A 20,494-nucleotide genomic window follows, 5' to 3' on the forward strand; every position below is an offset into this window, starting at 1 on the left:
GAACAGGGAAAGTGGATCAGCGGACAGGAAGGCATTTTTATAATCTCTTTCAAATTGATAGAGGCCTCCACAGAAGGTTTGAAACCCAGTGCCTTTCCATGTAGCCCGTAATCTGTTCTCCTAAAAGAGGACTTTACTGTAATAGTGACATAAGTTAATTCCTTTGTCTTCCAACTCTATCTCCTGTCTCCAGGAACTATGGGATTTAGGACAGTGACTCGGGCAAGGGATTGAAAAGCTATGGCTATAACCAGAGAAGGCACGCAGCATCCACGAGAATCTCAAATAATATTTTCAAGTCATTAGTATTTTGTCAGTTGAATTCACCAGCCAAGAAGGAATACAAGAGCACAAACTGTAACGGAGGAAAGGGGCGCAATGCGCAGCTCGGAGCTTACCGTACGGCTCGTCCGAACGCAGTGAAGAGTGGGTATCGCGGGATGTCTTCGGGTTTTCTCATGGCCCAGTAATAGGAAGCAAAGGCACCAGCAAGGGCACACTGACCCAACGCAATGACAAAGTTTATAAGCCAAAGGAAGGCAAAGAGGTTGTAGATCTGGAAGGTCAGGATGTAACTGTGGTACAAGCTCCTTCCACCGTAGAAAGCAAAGTTACACGATGCGCCAGGGCAGTCTCTGGGAATGTTAGTACTAGGGAAAATCTGCGCTCAGAAGTAAAAAGGAAAATATGATATTAAATGCAGTTCTTATCTTTTCTCATGGCCTCCAATTGCATATTCTGTCTCCCCCCCCCCCATGACTTTTGGTTGTCACTTCCATGAGATGTTCATTCATGTTCTATAATTCATAGAACTCTTTAATGAGCTTCTGGAAAGACCTGGACCAGGAGTCTCTTACTCACCTCTGGGTCACAAGTTTCATCTTCATAAATACATTTCCCCTCTGGAACCATAACTTTGAATATTGGTACCCCTGATGTAGCCAAGAAACTGAACAAACTTGATTAAGGACAAGCTATTTATCATTAAATTGAAACTAAGCAAACAAGAAAAGGATAAAGGTAATCTACAGCCTGTAGAGAAATGAGCTTTAAAAGTCGTTTCTTCCCATTTTCTAAGAATTACCCTCCTAGGAGGCTGATATCATGGGCCAGCTGCACTGAGCAGGCCCTGAGTCATACAGAACTATTTACAGTTAAATAGTTATGCAGAGTTAAAAAGCTACACAGACCTATAGAATTATAGAGTTATGTAGAGCTATATAGTTCCCCAGAGGTATATGTAAAGTTATATAGTTATATAGAGGTATATAGTTACAGTTCTATAGCTATATATAGTTATAGAGTTATAGTTATATAATTACAGAGAGTTATATAGTTATATATAGCTATAAACATATGTAAAGTTATATAGTTACACAGAATAATGGAGTTATATAGTTATACAGAGTTATACAGGATACTTCTTAGCTTTTTGCCAAGATGATGGTCCATCAGAATAGAACAGATCTCTGTGACCCCTTTAGTGGGACATTAAATTTTATTGACAGTTCAGAAGGGATGAAACATAATCTAGTTACTTCTTTAGATTGTTTCTCATCTTCACAAGAATTAAAAACCCCAAGATGAGCATCTGCTCCTGAGCAGCAAGGTAGACTTGAGGGACCCAGAAACCAGTTATCAGAGAGGGCAGAGCGAGAGGGAAGGGAAATCATATGTGTGTGTGCATTTGTGCATACATACATGTGTGCATGTGTGCGCATGTATGTATATGTGTGCATGTGTGCATATATGTAGGTATGTCATAATGAAATCTATTTTGTACACCAACTTAAAACAATTAATAAGAGAAGCCCATTGCCAAAGGATACACGGCTGTCACAGCCCAGTAGGAAATGCAGATTGATAGCAAGATGAAGGTTAGCACTGGGTAGACTAACGCACTGGGAAGGTAGCCAATGGCTCTGAAATGAAAAGAACAATCGAATGTTGGAAAGGAACCTGGCTCAGGTCTGCACTTCCTTGACAATTAAATGTTTATCCGTTAAGAACCAGAAGCAAGCCTTAGCTTGGAGTTTGGTGATAGCAGTTGTAGACAATGATGGTTTTCTCCAATTGCCATGGTTGCAAGCTCTGAGCTGGCTTTGACATTCGAACATTAATTCACTCATTTTAAGGTAACTTGGGTGCTTTCCAGGGCCGTGTTTGCCTCCCACACAAGATTCCTTATTTCCCTTCCCCCTTTGATTGACCTAAGGTTTTGACAGACCACAGTTCTGTAATTTCTTCCCCTGCTTAGTTTCTTAGCTTCCTAAAGTGAGAGAAGACCTGGTGGACCTTCTGTTAAAGTGTAAGGTTCCTTTCCTGATTCTGTATGGTGGTCAAAACCCAGGATCAGTCTCTGCTGCAGACACTGAGTACAGGGCTACTTTTCCACGGTGTGGTTCACTCTGTCTTAACAAAAGATCAACTTGGTCTTTCTCCTCTGCCCTTTGGCATCCCACACTCACTAATACCCGGGGAAGAGAGGGTTGTGTTATGTTATTACTTTAATCACTTTTACATTTTACAAACACCTTTAAGTACCATTTTCCTCTTTTGTCATTTCCCCAAGGGACAATTTGCAACCCAGTCCTAGCTAGTTGTCACTGGCAGCTCTTAAGTGGTGCTGCATCAATGTCTCCAGATCAAACACACACACACACACACACACACACACACACACGTTTGGTATTGCCAAGGATAAGTAGTAAGGACATCCCTACATGAAACGCACTAACATATGTACCCATGCTGGCTTGTCTCACTGAGCAGTGCGTCTGTCCTTTCCTGCACAGTCCGAATTTAAGTTGCTAAGTGTCCAAAGTTTACTTTGAACTCTGGCCCATTTATTCCACCTCTTACACCCCCCCCCAATCCATTAGCCCGTCACAGTGATACTAGCCCTTTAATCTTTAAACACACACACACACACACACAGACACTTAAGGTTGTAAGACGTGAGTTGAGTTATAGTAAACTACACAATAACATGCTATTTAAAAATAAATCCAGAAAATCAGTAGTTTCAGAGGATAATGACAGGGCCTCATTTATTGTAAGTGGGGGGGGGGTATCCAACAGCTTGTTAACTGTTTAAACCACTGGCTTCAGGTGGCACTCTTATTATAATAATATGGCAATTTTGTTAAAATAGTCCTTAAATACAATTAAACATCATTTGGTTCTTGGTAGTTGACAACTGTCTCTACTGTTCCATGCAGAGGGTCTGTTGGCTTCCCTGGGGTGTTTTCCCTGCTCCTCATTCAAACACCGCCTGCACAGGTTACTCTCAAGTGACCTTTTGGAATAGTTTTCAAACTATAGGTATTATCGAATTTTATAAAAGACAGTTTTTTCATAACATTTTAAAGTGAGAGTGGCCCTGGGTGTTAAGTGTGTCTGAATAATGTGTTTTACATACAGAATGTATAGCCAGGTCCTCAAGCCTCAGTACCTTGTCCATTAGAAAAACACATCATGCACACACAGTGGATAGCACACAATTGATATTGTGGAATTGTGATGATTCCTCTCAATCAGTAATATTAACACATGAGCCACCTGAGAAAAATGAAACCTACCTTCCAGCCAGCTCCATAGAGTTCTTCATTATTTACATTCTGCAAACATACACGTGTTCACATATGTGTACACAGACCATTCAGAATCTATCTGCATGTTCAAATGTTTGTCTACACAGACCATGCAGAGTCTATCTTAGCTGGCACTGTGGTCTAGGAACCAGAAAGACAGAAAGCTCCCGGAGCTCCAGCCTGGAAGTCTAGCTGAAACAGTGACGTGCACGTTCAGTGAGATGTTCTGTCCCAAAAGCTAAAGTGAATAGAATTTAAGTGAGACATCCAATGCCAACTTCTGGCCTCTATGTTCATGTGCACACATATATTCACACACACACAAATATTCACACACATGTGTACATACACACATATCCACACACATACACATGCACATACACATTCATATGCACACATATCAACACACATTCACATGATTGCACACACACAAATGCACTCATGTGCACATACACATGCACATACATATGTGCTCTCTCACACACACAAACACATGCACATGCATATGTGCTCATACACACAGACACACATGCCTGACATCTGCTATGAGCATACACACACACACACACATACACACACACATACACACATATGCCTGACATCTGCTTTGAGCATACACACACACTTGACATCTGCTATGAGCACACACACACACATACATATACACACACACACACACACACACCTGACATCTGCTTTGAGCACACACACACACACACACATACATACACACCTGACCTGACATCTGCTTTGAGCACACACACATGCCTGACATCTGCTATGAGCGTGCACGCACACACACAGACACACATACCTGACATCTGCTATGAGCACACACACACACACACATGCACATACACCTCTGACATCTGTTTTGAGCTCTCTCTCTTTCTCTCTCTCTCTCTCTCTCTCTCTCTCTCTCACATACACACACACACACACACACACACACACACACCTCTGACATCTGTTTTGAGCTCTCTCTCTCTCTCTCTCTCTCTCTCTCTCACACACACACACACACACACACACACACACACACAAACACGCCTGACATCTGTTATAAGCACTGGAACCCCGTACTTGCTTCCTTCCTTCAGCAGGATAATGGCCACTCGGATCCGGGTCCTGAGGAAGATCAGCACAATGATGATGATGACTTCAATGGCAGACAAGACAATCACTAAACAGGAAAAGACATCAGTCAGTCACAGAAGTAAGCATCTTCTGCAAAACCAGGACTGAGTTTATCCGCTCATGTCTGCTAGCTCTGACACTACATAATTTAAACAGTGCCCCCTCCCATGCCAGTCTGAGAAGCTCACTTTCTTTTTTGATTATTAAACTAATAAAATTTATTTTAAAATATACAACTCAGGGGCTGGAGAGATGGCTCAGCAGGTAAGAGCACTGACTGCTCTTCCAGAGGTTCAGAGTTCAAATCCCAGCAACCACATGGTGGCTCACAACCATCTGTAATGAGATCTGATGCACTCTTCTGGTATCTGAAGACAATGACAGTGTACTTACATATAATAAATAAATAAATCTTTAAAAAAATAAAATAAAATATACAACTCAGTATTGACATTTTTTGTCATCAAAATAATTTATAATAGTTAAATGCCTCTTAAATATACATGATATCTTCTGAAGCTAAAAGTAATATACACTCAACCAGTTTTTAAAATCTATTTGGAATATTAAACATGATAGAAGTAGAAAAAAATCTCTTATGAAGTCCTCTATGAAAGGAAATTTTGACAGGTTCCTGATTAGACAGAAACTGATCCATCTCCAAGGGAGAATACGCAGCGTAACTGTGTCTTCATAGAATGAATTGGGTAGTGTTCCTTCTGTTTCTCTGTTGCAGTATTAGGCCTTCTTTGAAGGTCTGATAGACTTTTGCATCAAACCCATCTGGTCCTGGGCTTTTGTTGGTTGGAAGACATTTAATGACTGAGAAGCTTACTTTCAACCCCTCTAAAAAGTACCAAAAATACAGAGCAGAGCTTTTGTTGGGTTTTGAGTCACCCCACAAATCAGCTCCATTTCACCCAGGGAAACATTTCTCAGGAGTCAGAGTCTTTGGAAAAGAAGGCCTTCCTTGGTGTTAAATAAGGAAGTATCAGAGAAGAGAGTTCTTAAGGTGACCACCCTGCCTGTGGAGTCTGGCTCATCCTGTGACCCTTTCCACAACAGACAGTATTATGAAGGTGTATATACAAAGAGACATGGGAGCAGCATCTTAGACCAAGAGGCGTAGCTCAGTTGGTAGAGTTCGTGCCCAGCATGCCTGACACTCCAGGTTTGATCTCTAGCGCTGGGCAAAGTGGGGATAGGCCACCAGAACTCGAGAAGCAGAGGCAGAGGATAAAAAGTAAAATTTTTCTACAGTTTAGTGTGGGATTGGGACTTATAACCTACACAGGCTGAAAGTTACTGTTACTGAAGAAAATGATTCTTGAGGAATAAAATGTTCTATGTAAAGAAGGCTGTAAAGCAAGGACATCTTGGGTCACATATGTTCATACTATTTGTAGACTTTCCTGGATACAAGTAATGATGAAAAGTTTGGGCCTCTCTTTCTGCCTCCCTGAATTGGGTGAACCAGAACAGATCCTTCTGGTGAACTGGAGGCCAGCTCTGCCTTAAAAAATTCCTGAAGCCAAGCACACTTGGTACACCCCTCCCCCCTAGTTCTAATGCATACCTTTAGGTCACCAACATCGGGTTTTAGAAATCCTTAATTTCTAAAACAACTACCCAGTGACCATAAGATGCAGTGGGGTTTGGGAATGTTAAGACATAGAGAGTTTGGGATCCTAAAATGGAGAAAACGTGGTGTGCTAGCAACAGACCTGGAATGTAGGATACAACTCTTGGGGAAGCGATGAGCCCAACCTCGAAGGTTCTCTTCCAGCTACACAGCTGTTTTGTTCATGCTGAGTGATCTTGGTGATGGAGGCTCACTGCCTCCCCAAGGTGTTCCACCACCATGATTCAGGGTTTACATGATATCCTAGGAACCATGTCTGTAGACATCAGTTAGCTCCAAGATTCCAAGTTGTGGTAGGAACATGACAATAAATCATTGTGCTTTCTTGCCTTTTTTTTTTCTAAACAACACATTTGTTTTTATAGGCATAATTTACTCATAAGACACTTAATTTGAGTCAACAATGTATAGTATATAAACATTGTTTATATACTATACGTAATACACTATATACATAATATAAACATTGTTTTCCTTGAACAAACCTAAGGAAATGAAATTACATCAAGGTGATTCTATATTCTAAAGTTGCATTGTCAAAGAATATTTTATATTACACTTACACATTTTATACAATGGCATGAAAATAGCTACATTAAAGAAACTTGATTGTCCTTTGAATAGATATACTCTGTATATAGTGTATATAGGGCACAAAGCAGAAACATATTTAATATAAAGCAGGCACTATAGCTAACTGAATAGTTATAAACAAACCAAAAAATTAAAAATTAAAAAAAAAGCGAGAAGTGCCATTGCTTATCACAATCCAAGGCTGATAAAAACCATTATTTTTAGATTTGTTACTCCACTTGCTTCAGGGTTTTTCTGGAGCATATACCTGACAGGATGGAACAATGTGGTGGAGACACGTGTGCTATGGAGCTTATAGCATGTGACGTGGGAACAAAGAAGACAGCCCCTTGGCTTAAAACGCTCCATCCTGGAACCGTGCTCCCCTTTGCTCTGACTCAGGGCAGTGGCATTCCAGATAAACCCTGGTCACAGGCAGTGTGATAACGGTGTCACTCCGGGGCAGATTCTCACCTGCCCTTGAATGCCCAGTGTTTCTTAGATGAAGAGGCACGTAGGTTTGAAATTTACGGTGACAGCGGCATGCAGGGAATAACTGTTTGCAAGCAGACGATGCTCACGCGTCTCTTCCTGTCCCTCCCTCCCTCCTGACTTCCTTTGACAGGAAAGGGCTGATATGAATGACAAAAGGGGAAATCTTAAGACCAAAACTCAAGACAAAAAAAAATAAATCAGTCATTTACTTCTTTCATAGATCGGCATCCACAGATGCCCACAATCAAACCATGTTCAATTAATGGCAACTGGCCTGATTCTGGGATTTTTCTAATATGGCTTCCTTAGATGACACAATAAATTCAGAGCAACTTTCCCATTCACGACAACCAAAATCAGATCTAAACTTGAATGCGTCTAGTAACATACTCTTGAGATCTACTGTCCTTCCACACGATAAATAAATCAATAAGTAATAAAGCTCACAGACATCAGCCATTGCAGAGGGGTCTGTGCCTCAGCAGGATGCCTCAAAGTCGAGCTTCTTTTTGGACGCAGGAACGAGGTTCCCCATTGTCACTATTTTAACAAACGTGGCTCTTAAACCTACTCACTCATTGAAAACCAGGTCTCCTTCAAGTGAAAGAACATGCTTAATCTCTGCTGGATGCCGAGGCCGTACACCCAGAACGGTGCCTGTGGTTTCTGCTGAAGGCTGATGTACTCCAGAAAGCAGAACCATATTCCTTGAATGGGAGAGGGAAGACCAATACACAATGTTATCTTCTCAAGTCGAAGATACCTGCTTATCAAGCATGTCTGTGTAAAAGTTCCTACACAGTTAGACTCGTGTTTGTCTGCAATAGCGTTACTAGGCTACTCTGCCTGACAAATGCTTTCTGAATTTATGTGGCTTTCAATGTGCTCCTGGCTTACCGAAACCTTAATTAACATCAGGACTTAACACCAACAGGACTGTTTTAATATGCTACAGTACATCTCTCCTAAGAAAATGTAAAGATATCGTCTAATTTAGACTCAGTACCACTTTATTACTTACTGGTTTATTTATTTTGTATAAGGAAGACAGATCTTGAGAGTATATTAACAGGTACATTCAGTTTAGAATTGGTTTTGTTTTGAATTGGGCTGGTCCTTCTCCTAATAGTTTTTATTCCAAATTCTATTTTCTCTGATATTATTATAGCTACTATAGATCTCTTTTCATAACCACTAGTTTTTAAACATTGTTTCACTTTTAATTGTTGTGTGTCCTTGCACACTCTGTGAAGCTTGTAAATAACATATAGCTCCAACTTGCATGTGCACATTTTAATCTGGCTTGACAATTTCCATTCCGTTTTTATTTACACGTGCTCTTTTTCTTGTACTTCACTGCCACCCACTCTTGCAATCTCTCTTGGAAATTTACCGCGTGCTGAGTAGTCAGTCTCAGAGTGACATCTAACAAGAAAACACGATGGGCCTTTTGACTGCCCAGCAACCACACCCACCATGCCCATTCTCCCATTTGTCTACTATCTTAGCTATGTGCATTTTAACATAAAAATTTGGTCTTACAGGACCAAAGATGACCTTTCCACTGTTTCCCAAGTCACTCTCCTCGCTCACTCTTCTTCATCAGTCTCGTTTACTGTGTGGAATCACTTCCCTTCGCCCTCTCTATCCAAGGCATTGGCAACACATCCGCTGACGCCCAGGGCCCTCTCCACCACTCTAGGACATATGGACTATTTCAATACCCCCCTACCTGGTCTCATTGTCTAATTTAGCTTTTATTCTAACTGGTTTTTATTTTGGAGAACTCGATTTGTTTCATCTTCACACGCATACAGGCTTCGCTGCTGACGTCTTTGCTGTGGTTTCATTCCCCACTCATTAAAGGTTTTGTACATATTATATACTTTGTGTGGGACTGACAGCTTCTGTGTATAATCATACCTGATTCCTACCTGTGATGTGTATAATCTCATATTTTGTCGATTGTGAGCTGAGGGCAGTTTTATAAATTGATGGTGATGTCACTAAAAGAGATCTGTGCTTGCCCCTTTGGCAGCCAGAGTTCCAGACAAACAACATCTGGGGCTCAATCAGGGTCCTAGGCTGATCATAGGAGGAGTCATGAGACTCCAGTGCACCACCTAGTTTGTTCATCTTGGTGAATCCTCCATCATACACACACACACACACACACACACACACACACAGAGTCTATCTTTTAATCTGCTTACTGTGACATATCCACATTGTTTTTATGATTTAGAAAAATTTGGCACTATCAATAAGAATGGTTTTCTATGACAGTAGATAACCAGTTGTTCCCGACAGTCACTGAGGCCAGTCACATCCAGTCTCACTCACTTACAGTTCACAACCTAATTGGACATTTCCTCTCTGTGAATAGCTTCAAGCTTAACTGCCATGCAATGAATTGCTGGGCTATCACTCCCTAGTCAGTCAACAGATAGCTGAGCCTGATGGTTTTGTTGGCATCTACTGTCTATCTCCCCTTCAGGGTCAAGGCTGGTGCATAATCCCAACTCCTGCTGCTCGAATCAAGTTAGCGATGTCAATGGCTGACTTTACTACATTCCTGCCAATCAAAGAGAGATTGGAGCAAGAGTCTCCACCAGAAAGGCCCAGGCTTTGTCTGGCTGTGGGGGAGGAAGCACAGTAGTAACACAGCGGAGTAGATGGAGAATGCCCAAGGAGGGCCGGATTGTTTACTAGAAGGTCTCTGACAGTAATGACAATAACCAGTACTGACCATTCGCTATATCTGGACTCTTCTGACAGCCTGGGATCAATATTAATCCTTTCTATCTTCTGAGATGGGGAATCCATCTTTGAACTGATGATACAGATGTGGAGCTAGGTCTTATCATCTTACAGTTTTCCATAGTTACTCAGTTATACAGTACAGAGCTGGGCTATAGTCAAGGCTAGGTACTGACTGTGAACCTGCCCACACCCTTGCTATAAACTGCGTAAACCTCTCCAAGGAGCAGAAATAGAATCTGGTTATTTTTGGTGTCTGCTATTATAAAAGCTATGTTGCTTATCTGAATCCTGTTGTGGGGGAAATCATTCTTTTGATATAAATTGCTTTATATTGTCCCATATGCTGCTTAGAAGGCCAAAAGCAAATGTCTATAATGTTATGCCACCCAGAGTGAGGCACTTGAATTTCTTTATTTAGCGTTCACATCAGGCCTGAGATGCATAGCTCTGGGGAGATTGAATTGAATTGAACTCTTCATCCAGTGAGTGTGATTTAGTGTGCTTGCCTAGACAGCCATGCCTCAACATGGGGACCGACTACTAAGAAGTGTGATAGCACCTGATTAAAAGTACTACCTCAGCTGATAAAAAATAGATCAAGCTATGCAGCTGTGCAGACCTGGGTGCTATCGAAAGATCAGTTATGGGGAAAGGCTAACTGTTTGAAATGTTTTCATTCATCTAAAAGGACCTTTTCTGCCCCTCCCAATTCCCATAAGGCCCAAGACCAAAGACTACTAGGAAAAGGAGTAGATTTTTCTTATGAACTGGTTTTCAAGACAATGGAAAAAAAAGAGTTATGAAGAAAATATATTGTGAAATTAAATACATCTTGTGAAGTTAATGATCCAAACGAATTGAACCTAAGGCAAATAAATGCTTTCCAGTAGCTGCTAAAGGAACAAGGAAAATTTATTCTGCTGTTTGGCAACTTTAAGAAGTATGTTACCTACCATATCCTATAACTCCAAGCACACCAAATATGAAGAACCAGAAGAAGAATCCAGCTGTGAACCTCAGGAGTATCAAAAAAGCCCAACTCAGTGCCATGGCGACAGTCAGGCCGCTAGAGGTAAAACCCACAATAAACAGAGTTAGGTGTGCTGTATGCAACATCACATGAATATCAGGATGGGAGCTGTTTCTGTTTGAAATCACCCTAGAATGTTCTATTTTACTGGCTGTACACATATGACTCTAAGAAGTACGAACAACAGATTTCATTAAGGATTTCACATGAAGAGGAAAGCAGAGGCCCAGTAAGGACTTTCCACTCAGGATATCCTGTGTGTCTCCAGAAACCAGAGCATTGCTGCTTACTCAAGGGAGTGAGCAGTGCCCAGCTTACAGATTTTCCTGTTGACACACTTTCCACGTTGTCCTTCTTCCTTTACACCCTTCTACTTAGTGGTAAATTATAAAACAAGTGCATGGTAATATTCTAGTGAGTAAGGGAGACACACCACGACATTGTTGTTTGGAAGTAATAGAACAGACTTTAGGTGGAAAATGAGAATCATGACTGGCCACACAATTTTGCCAGACTCGTAACTTTGTAGTTAGTGATTGGCACGTGTTAATTATCTTGAGCAGTATGAGATCTCTGACACCATCCAACATCTACTTGGGGTCCCAAGAGCTCTGGGTCCAGGACTTGCAGGCAAGAATAGTCTCCTGGCTATGTGGTTTTCTTAAGCATAGGAGGCATGAATATTTTCTGTCTACTTTACTTTCTTCCAGGAGCCTGACTGAGATACTAAAGAACTGGGTCCATGCCCTAATCCTCACCCCTACCAGGTTAAGGACAGAATGGAGTCTTCTGGCACAGTCTCCACAAAGAGAATTCATTAATACCTGAAACATGACCAACTCTCCTACCAACTACTTACTCCCTTGGTGAAATCTACAAGATGCCAAAAAGCATCAGACAGAGCCTGGTGTCTTCATGGAAGGAAGTCTCAAAAGCCATCTTCTAAGAGACCCGTCATAATATCTGTCACCTGACAGATGACAGTGTGGTATTGACAAGAAGGAGTGTGCATGATTTTAACTTTAAAAGCCTTTCCCTCTTGAAGCTGTAAATTAAAATTTAAATATGACTGAAGGATTACTTTATTGTACAATCCAAAGGGAATATTTAAAATGGTATTTATGAAAGATGTGGGAGCAGAAGGGCTAGAAAGAAAGGGGAAGTGTTTAGGGTACAGGGATGTGAGCAGTGTGGAGTGGACACAGGTTTAATATGTGTTGGGTGAGGTGTGTCCAAGCAAGAGTAGGATAAAACAAGAAATGACCCTGTGACATCTGTTTGTAACAGTGAGAACTACTGCCAAGTGTAGGCTGCAACTTTGACTATGGAGTTGTTGCAGGCAGAACACCAAATGAGTAAGAGCACACAAACAGAACTAGTTCTTCACTTACGAAAACTAGTCTTTAGCATTCCACTCACAATACAGTGCTAAATTAACTAAACTTGCTGTGGTTAAAGACATGGTATCTAGCTTGTTCCACTCTTAATTCTCTAACTGTCTCTAAACTCGCATTTCTGCATGTCTACTAGGTTTTCAGAACTATGCTAGGAAGCTAAAGCTAGGAAGATAAAGATAAAACTGAATTAGGAAGCCAGGCAGTGGTGGCACATTCCTTCAATCCCAGCACTTGGGAGGCAGAGGCAGAGGCAGGCAGATATCTGAGTTCAAGGCCAGCCTGGTCTACAGAGTGAGTTCTAGGTCAGCCAGGGCTACACAGAGAAACCCTGTCTCAAAAAATAAAATAAAATAAAATAAAATAAAATAAAATAAAATAAAATAAAATAAAATAAAATAAAATAAAATAAAAGAGCTAGGAAGATGGAGAAGAGCTAGGCGTCCTAAGGAGTTGACAGTGTCACTAAGCCCAGCCTGTGTGAGGTAGAGGTGGGGAAGATAAGGCGTCCAAGGCCAACTTTAGCTACAGGAGAACTGTTTTAAACAACAAAAAGAAGACAAACAAAAAACCCAAACAACTGTCAGTGTATCAGAGGGAAGAACCAGGTAAATAAAATACAGAATGAAAGATGTTATGTAGCTATGTGCATATAGAGGTGTGCGTATATACACAATAGATATGAGGAAAATGGGAGAAATAATAGAAGATTCAAAAGCATCACTCAACTGGTTTTAAAGGATGAAGTGCAAGAGTTGGAGACATAGCTCTGTGGAAGGATGCCTGCCTGGAAATTACAAAGCCCCAGGCTGGAGCTCAGCACTTAACAAAATTAAAAGGGTCAAGTGACACGACCCTCACTCTGAGAACGGCTCAGGGAAATAGGAAAAGTCACACAACACAGCTATGGAATTTCACAGATGAGGGGTGGCAGGCTGTCTGGGACATTTAAATTATGTAATTGGGTATCTCGTGCCTGTAATCCCAGCACTTGGAAGGCTGAAACTGGGGGATGAAGTTCGAGGCTATCCTCCATGGTTACACAGTGACATCTAAGTCAGCCTAGACTACAAAAAAGACTTGTGTGTGTCTGTGTGTGTGTGTGTGTCTGCGTGTGTATGCAACTGTGTGTCTGTCTCTGTGTCTGTATGTGTGTCTGCCTGTCTGTTCTGTGTGCATATGCGTGTGTGTATCTGTCTGTGTCTTCTATCTGTCTATGTGTCTGTACGTGCACATCTGTGTGTGTGTGTCTGTGTATGTTTGTATGGCTGTGTGTGTGTGTGTGTGTGTGTGTGTGTGTGTGTGTGTGTTCTGTGTGTCTCTATCTATCTGCCTGTGTGCAGGTCCCCACAAAGGCCAGAAGAGAGCCCGAGATCCCTGGTCCTGTGAATACTGGCAATTGTTAGGTGCCCAAAGTGAACTGAACTATGTGTTTCTACAGGAACACCAAGAGCCCTGACCACTGTGGCATCTTGCTACCTGCTAAGAACCTGTCTTTAAAATACAGGCAATATGTAGGGCTATTCAAGAAAGAGATGGGATGTGCTTCAGAAGCTGCACTGAACTGGATATAAAGCACCTTGGAGTCGTCAAGCCGGCATTAGCATTTTCTCTGGTCACTAGGGAAACACAGAAGCTTCCCAGCTCTGGAAAGTGGTACAAAGGCAGAGAGCACAGGCTGAGACATGTCAGACAACACTTGCCTTTGTCAGGAAAGCAACCCCATGCTTTTTAAAAATCCATTGATTAATTTATATATTCACTTTACGTCCTGACTGCAGCCTTCCCTCTCTTCCCAGTGCCTTCCCCAAAGCCCCTCCTCTCATGTCCCCTTTTCCTCTGAGAAGGAGGAGGCCTATCTGGGTATCACCCCACCCTGGCACATCAAGTCACTCCAGGACTAGGCACATCCTCTCCCACTGAGGCCAGACAAGGTGGCCTGGTTAGGGGAATGGGACCCACAGGCAAGCAGCAGTCAGGGACAGTCCCCTCTCCAGCTGTTAGGGAACACACATGAAGACCAAGATGCACATCTGCTACATATATGGAGGGGGCCTATATCCAGCCCATGCTTGCCCTTTGCTTGGTGATTCAGTCTCTAGGGGCCCCCAAGGGTCCAGTTAGGTTGACTCTATTGGTCTTCTTGTGGGGTCCCCATCCCCCTTCAGGTCCCTCAATCCCCCCCCCCCCCCCGCCCCAGACTCTTGCACAAAGCTCCTTGAGTGCTGTCTAATGCTTGGCTGTGGGCCTCTGCACTTGTTTCAGTCAGATGCTGGGTGGAGCCTCTCAGATAACAGGCAGCTATACCACCCCTAGGCATATACCTAAAAGATGTTCCACCACACCAGAAGGACATTTGTTCAACTATGTTCATAGCAGCCTTATTTATAATAATCAGAAACTGGAAACAACCTATGTGTCCTTCAATTAAAGAATGGAAAAAGAAGATGTAGTTCATTTATACAACGGAACACTACTCTGCTATTAAAAGCAAGGACATCATTAATTTTTGTAGACAAATGGATGCAACTAAAAAATATCATCCTGAGTGAGGATAGTATTTCCAAGACCTGAAAGGACATGCATGGTATGCACTTACTGATAAGTTGATATTATCCAGAAATACAAAATAACCACACTACAGTCCACAGACTCAAAGAAAACCAAATAACAAGGAGGGCCTAAAGGAGGATCCTTGAATGTTCTCAGAAGGGGAAAAAAAATAGACATCAGAGGTGCATTAAGAGAGGAAGGGTGGGGGAGGGGATCAGACATAGGGAGGGGCAGAGTGAGAGACCAGAAATCAATGGCAGAGGGGGGTGGGGAGGGCGTCTCTAGGATGTGCTAGAGACCTGGGACAGGGGAGACTCCAGGGTGTCAATGGGGGAGACTGTAGCTGAGACTTCCAGCAGTGGGGATGTGGAGCCTGAAGTAGCCAGCTCCTAAAGCCAGGCAGGACCTCCAGTGGAGGAGTAATGACACTAACCCATCCACAAAAGCTATGACCCAAAATTGATCCTGCCTACAAAGATGTGCAGGGACAAAGATGGAGCAGAGTCTGAGAAATAGCCAACCAATGGCAGGCCCAACTTGAGACCCATCCCATGGGCAAGCACTGATCCCTGACACTATTAATGATACTCTGTTATGCTTGCAGACAGGAGCCTAGGAACCCCATTCTTCAACCTTATATCTGGAAATCTAAATCTCCACCTTCATTTGTGTTTTAGAGTTCTCAGAACTAGAACACACCTTAATGGTAATGACTGTCATATGTGAAGAACACAGTAAAAATTACAAAGGATCCTTTGGTGTCAAGGAAGAGACAAAGGAGGTAAAAGAACCAGGGAAGTCAAACTATGCCAACCCTCTGTAACACGTGAATAGCAGAACACGGGACCCCCCCCCTCCTGATCCTGAGGCAGGCGCTTGGCACACATGCCCGTTCTACCCATTCTACAGGTAAATGAATATATAAACTCGAAACTGACAGTCTATGGGCATATTTTCAAATGTTTGTCCTGTCCTTAAACCAAAATGTGAAAAAACATGATCCTGAGGGCTGAGTCCACTTTTCAGCCTTTAATAAGAACAAGTAATTTAAAGAGTCTACAAAGGTCCTCAGAAAGGATTTAGAGAAGAAACACAGGGTCTCACTTACATGAGAATCCATTTCCACGATGTCGAATAGTCTTCAAGCATCTTCATCCCAATCGTCCTGGTATTGATCATATCACTAATGCCGCTGAGTTCAACGAAGAGCAAGTTTATTTTTTGATTAATTATCATCTTCCATTAATTTTGGGGGGAATTCTTATAATGAAAGAGACTCTGCAAGATTCTATCGAAGTCTTAGACAGCATCTGCCGCAGTGACCCTTTTACCAGCCACAGCAATCTACTGACTGTCACTTCAGGATGCCTCGAGGGTGACTGATATGTTCATCATAGCACGTAAGTACTAAAGTGGTACTTTAACATTTTGTATAACAATAGGATGCATCAAAAAAAATGAAAACAGAAATACAAACATACTTTGCAGCCTCCCTGAGTTCTCCGATATTCCTGGTCTGCCCGCTTCCATCTTTAAACTGCGTCCAGTCTCCTAAAGTCAGGTTGCCATTGATGCCTGAAAGATCAGGCACACATCTCTGCAGAACTGTGAAAGAGATTAGGAGCCACAGTCAACACTTCCGTTTACTAGTCTCTCCTCCTAAGAACTGTGATCTACAGCCAAGTTCCTGCTGGGTGTGAAATATGCTCAGGAGAGACAGCTAACTGTCCTTTATCAACTCCTCCAGGAGTTTCTGCTGGTTGTGAGATGGAAACACATACAGCTATTGGAAGCCGCATCCCAGCCTGCCCATTCTCTTACACATTAAGATTTGTCAAGTGCACAGGTAAGTGCACAGGCTAAGTGACATTGGCTCATGGCACATATGGTGAACACAATTTAATAGAAAAGTTAAGCTGCTGTCATGACGGGGAGTAGTTTAGGGCTGTCACTTTAATGGGTCTTCAGTAGGGCTGGGATGCAGCTTAGTAGGTCGAGTGCCCATGTGAGGCCCTGCATTCCGTCCTGAACACTGAATGATGCGGTAGCACACACCCGTGATCCCAGTACTTGGGAAGTGGAGGCAGAAAGATCAGGAATTCATGGACACTCTTAGCTATCTAATGAGCCCAAGATCAGCCAGGGATACATAAGAGTCTGTTTTTAAAATAGTTTTCAGTATTCCTCAATGAAACTGTGGAAACTAGAGACTTGTAAACGATCCCTGGAGAAGCAAGATCCAGCTCAAACTCCAAGCTCCTGTGAAGGCTGGACTTATATTGATTAATTCTTAATAACTTGCCTCCTTGCCAGAGATATTATCTACATGTTGTTGAAGGACAGAAACTGTCGATGAGGGGCGGGGCATACTGTTTTAGAGTGATGTAAGACTGGTATGATTTCTGAGAAAAGTTAAATCATGGCTTAGTCATCTACAGTCTTATTTTAGTTAAATGGAACCCTGGCCTCTATACACACATTTCTTTTGATTGTTGCAGTGATGGATAGCGAATATATTTTAAAATATTAGAGCCGGGATTTCAAGTGAAGAGATGAGAGAATTCAGAAGCAGATAGACGATTTTCATATTTTTTTCTTGTAAGTAGTGTCACTAATTTACATGTGGAGCTTGAACTGAAAATATTGAAGCATTGGATGCGGGGAATGAAGAGCTTATGAAGCCCTTCTTGGGTTTCCTTGTCTTGCGCGTCCATCTCAAAGTCTGATGACAGAGATGATTTCTCTTATAATGTGCCCGTGTTTCTCCTGCTCCTTCCTTCCCCTCAGGCAGATTCAAGATGGCAGCCTCTACAACCCCTCTCTGCTGACTCTCAGTCACCAGCTCCTCACTTTCCCCTGTCCCCAGATGAGCTCACCCTAATTCCCCAGTGGGTTCTTGGCACACAGTAGGGATCAGGATATTTCTTCTCTCCCATTTTCCTGGTCTTTTTGATCCTATATATTCCATAAGTTTAAGTTCCTGCCAAGAAGACCCCCTGACTACCTTTCACATAGTATTTGGCAGTCACTTCCAATCTGTTAGCACTTGTTAACTAATAGGCTCATAGTAAAGTTGGAAAGTAGAGAAAATATTAAGGAAAATTACAAATGATACCAGTGAGCTGTGTGGTCTTGGTGATCACTGTCCTTCCAATCTCTCTTCGATATCTTTTCCCTTTTGAATATCAAAATGATACAGGAAATAGAATTCCTTTCTCTTCTCTCTCTCACATAATCTTACTTTGTTTCCTTTTATAAACAGTTTAAGGTCTACACATTATTAGTTGTGTGTTGTAGACAATACAACATACTGGTATACCTGACCCTCTTTAATGTAATGTTGATCTTAATGTCTCTTTCATTCCTTCATTAGACGATGGGAGATTATGGGTCAGTTGTTCATCTTATATCCCCAATGTATATTTTAAAATGTGACTGAACCGTAATTGTGAGGACAGTTGCTTCCCCCTTTCCCATAAAACATTTCAATGCCGTTCTTGACCACATACAGTCAGCGTTAGGGCTTCCTGGTGATTGCTGGTTCTCATGAGAACCAGCATCTCTGCTTCAGGGTCTATAATGGACCAGGAAAGATGCAGGGGACTCTCAACACATGGGTTTTGTGGAAGCTAATTCAATATCTTTCACTTTCCACTTAGATTGGTGCCTATTATTTTCTTTTGTTCTAGAACTTGTGGAATAATTGAGAAATAGAAAAACAGGAGAAAGAGAAAATGCCCAGTTTTGCCCTCTTCCCTCTCCCTCTGGCAAACAACTTAATATTTTTGGTATATTTCTTTCTGATCATTTTCCTTAAATGATTTCTGGGATTCATTTTAATTTCTGTATGCTTGCCATCATAATGCCTACAACAGTTTGCGTTTTGCTGTGTATTTTACACATATGCACTTTACTCTATTAGGTTGAAGATATTTCCTCTCAAAACACATGGTATGATTCCAGTATTCTCTTGCCCTTGGATATTGTAACTTCACATTTCCCTCTGGCCCCCACCATCTGGGCTTTCCTGTAGTAATTGCTCTTCCTTATTCCGAATGAACACTGCGTTGGAAATTTTTCTGCAAATGCTTGTAGGACACATATAACCACACCAGCAGCATCTTAAAACCTATCCTATCCTTTTCCAATGTGCTTATGTTGCAAAACCCCAGATCTCACAGAGCTCTGTTGGAGATGTCCGGCTGGAATGCGGACAGGTATGTCCAGAGACAGTCCTCCTAACTGACACAGGGCTCTCAGGGCAGGGACAGGATCATTCTCAGCCTTGGTTTTATCAACTGTGAAATAAGGAAATTAAATCACATTTTTGGAGATTCTATGTTTCAAAGGTAAAATAATTAGCACTTACAAGGTCTGCTTGGGTACACTGCTAGGGGACAGTCACCACTAGACAGAAGATCTGTGAGAGTCTGAAAGGGAAGAGAAGGCATATTAACATTTCAAAGCCAGCCACGACCACTTTCACTCTCAATATCAGAATTTTGAGCTTCAACTCTTAACTCTGCATCTCATTTTCCCAAATCATTTTCCCGCTTCCGGTGACTGTAAGATTATGACATAAAAATCCTTGTTTTAAAAAAAACTGCCTATAAATACTCTAAATGAACCAACAGAGATTAGAGAGAGAGAGAGAGAGAGAGAGAGAGAGAGAGAGAGATCTTACAAAAGTAAAACATACCTGTAAAGGTATCTTAGTCATACTCTGAATCTCTAACCCTTAATTATTTAATATAATAAAGCTTTAGAAATCTCTTGATGTTCAACATAGGTAAGGGTGGGCTTACACATTTTTATTGCACTATTTTATACACTGTGTGTGTGTGTGTGTGTGTGTGTGTGTGTGTGTGTGTGTACCATGCATGCTAAAGCGCACAGTAGAGATCCCAGACTGCCAGTATTCACTTTTATCTTCAGGAATGAAATTCAGGTCAGGTACCAAGTGCCCTCATCAGCTAAGACACACAGCAGCATGCTTTTGTAATGATGATTCTAGATGACAGAAAAAAAAATCCTAGCTCTTGTCAGCAACAAACCCATCCAGATATGGAAAAATCTCTGCGCCATGCGTCAGCTGGAGCTAAGCAGACTGCAGTGTCTCTCCTATTTCATGGGTATGCAGAGTGATATATCATGAACAGTGTGATTCTTTGTCTACACAGTGTATATCATAAGTATCCCGTGTTTTGGTGTATGTCCTCACAGTGACACACCATGAACAGTATGTGTTTTTGAGTGTCCATATTCATGTTTTACTAGAAGTTAACATTAACACTCATTGTCTAGATTTGGACTT

The 20,494-nt window shown here is 41.8% G+C and overlaps 1 protein-coding gene across 1 annotated transcript in view; it reads right to left on the bottom strand.

The window, feature by feature from the left end:
- The window catches only part of Slc44a5 (solute carrier family 44 member 5), a 67,003-nt gene that overhangs the window by 12,291 nt on the left and 34,218 nt on the right, over positions 1-20,494 (bottom strand). Inside the window, exons 7-15 of the mRNA XM_052178817.1 lie at positions 19,550-19,610; positions 16,662-16,785; positions 16,289-16,372; positions 11,157-11,269; positions 8,016-8,147; positions 4,677-4,776; positions 1,830-1,922; positions 862-949; positions 399-661 (exon numbers count right to left, since the gene is read on the bottom strand). Coding sequence (XP_052034777.1) covers positions 399-661; positions 862-949; positions 1,830-1,922; positions 4,677-4,776; positions 8,016-8,147; positions 11,157-11,269; positions 16,289-16,372; positions 16,662-16,785; positions 19,550-19,610 — 1,058 coding nt within the window. The remainder of the gene's footprint in view (positions 1-398; positions 662-861; positions 950-1,829; positions 1,923-4,676; positions 4,777-8,015; positions 8,148-11,156; positions 11,270-16,288; positions 16,373-16,661; positions 16,786-19,549; positions 19,611-20,494) is intronic.

Source organism: Apodemus sylvaticus, chromosome 4, assembly GCF_947179515.1.
Source record: "Apodemus sylvaticus chromosome 4, mApoSyl1.1, whole genome shotgun sequence".
In the NCBI taxonomy this organism is placed as follows: Eukaryota; Metazoa; Chordata; class Mammalia; order Rodentia; family Muridae; genus Apodemus; species Apodemus sylvaticus.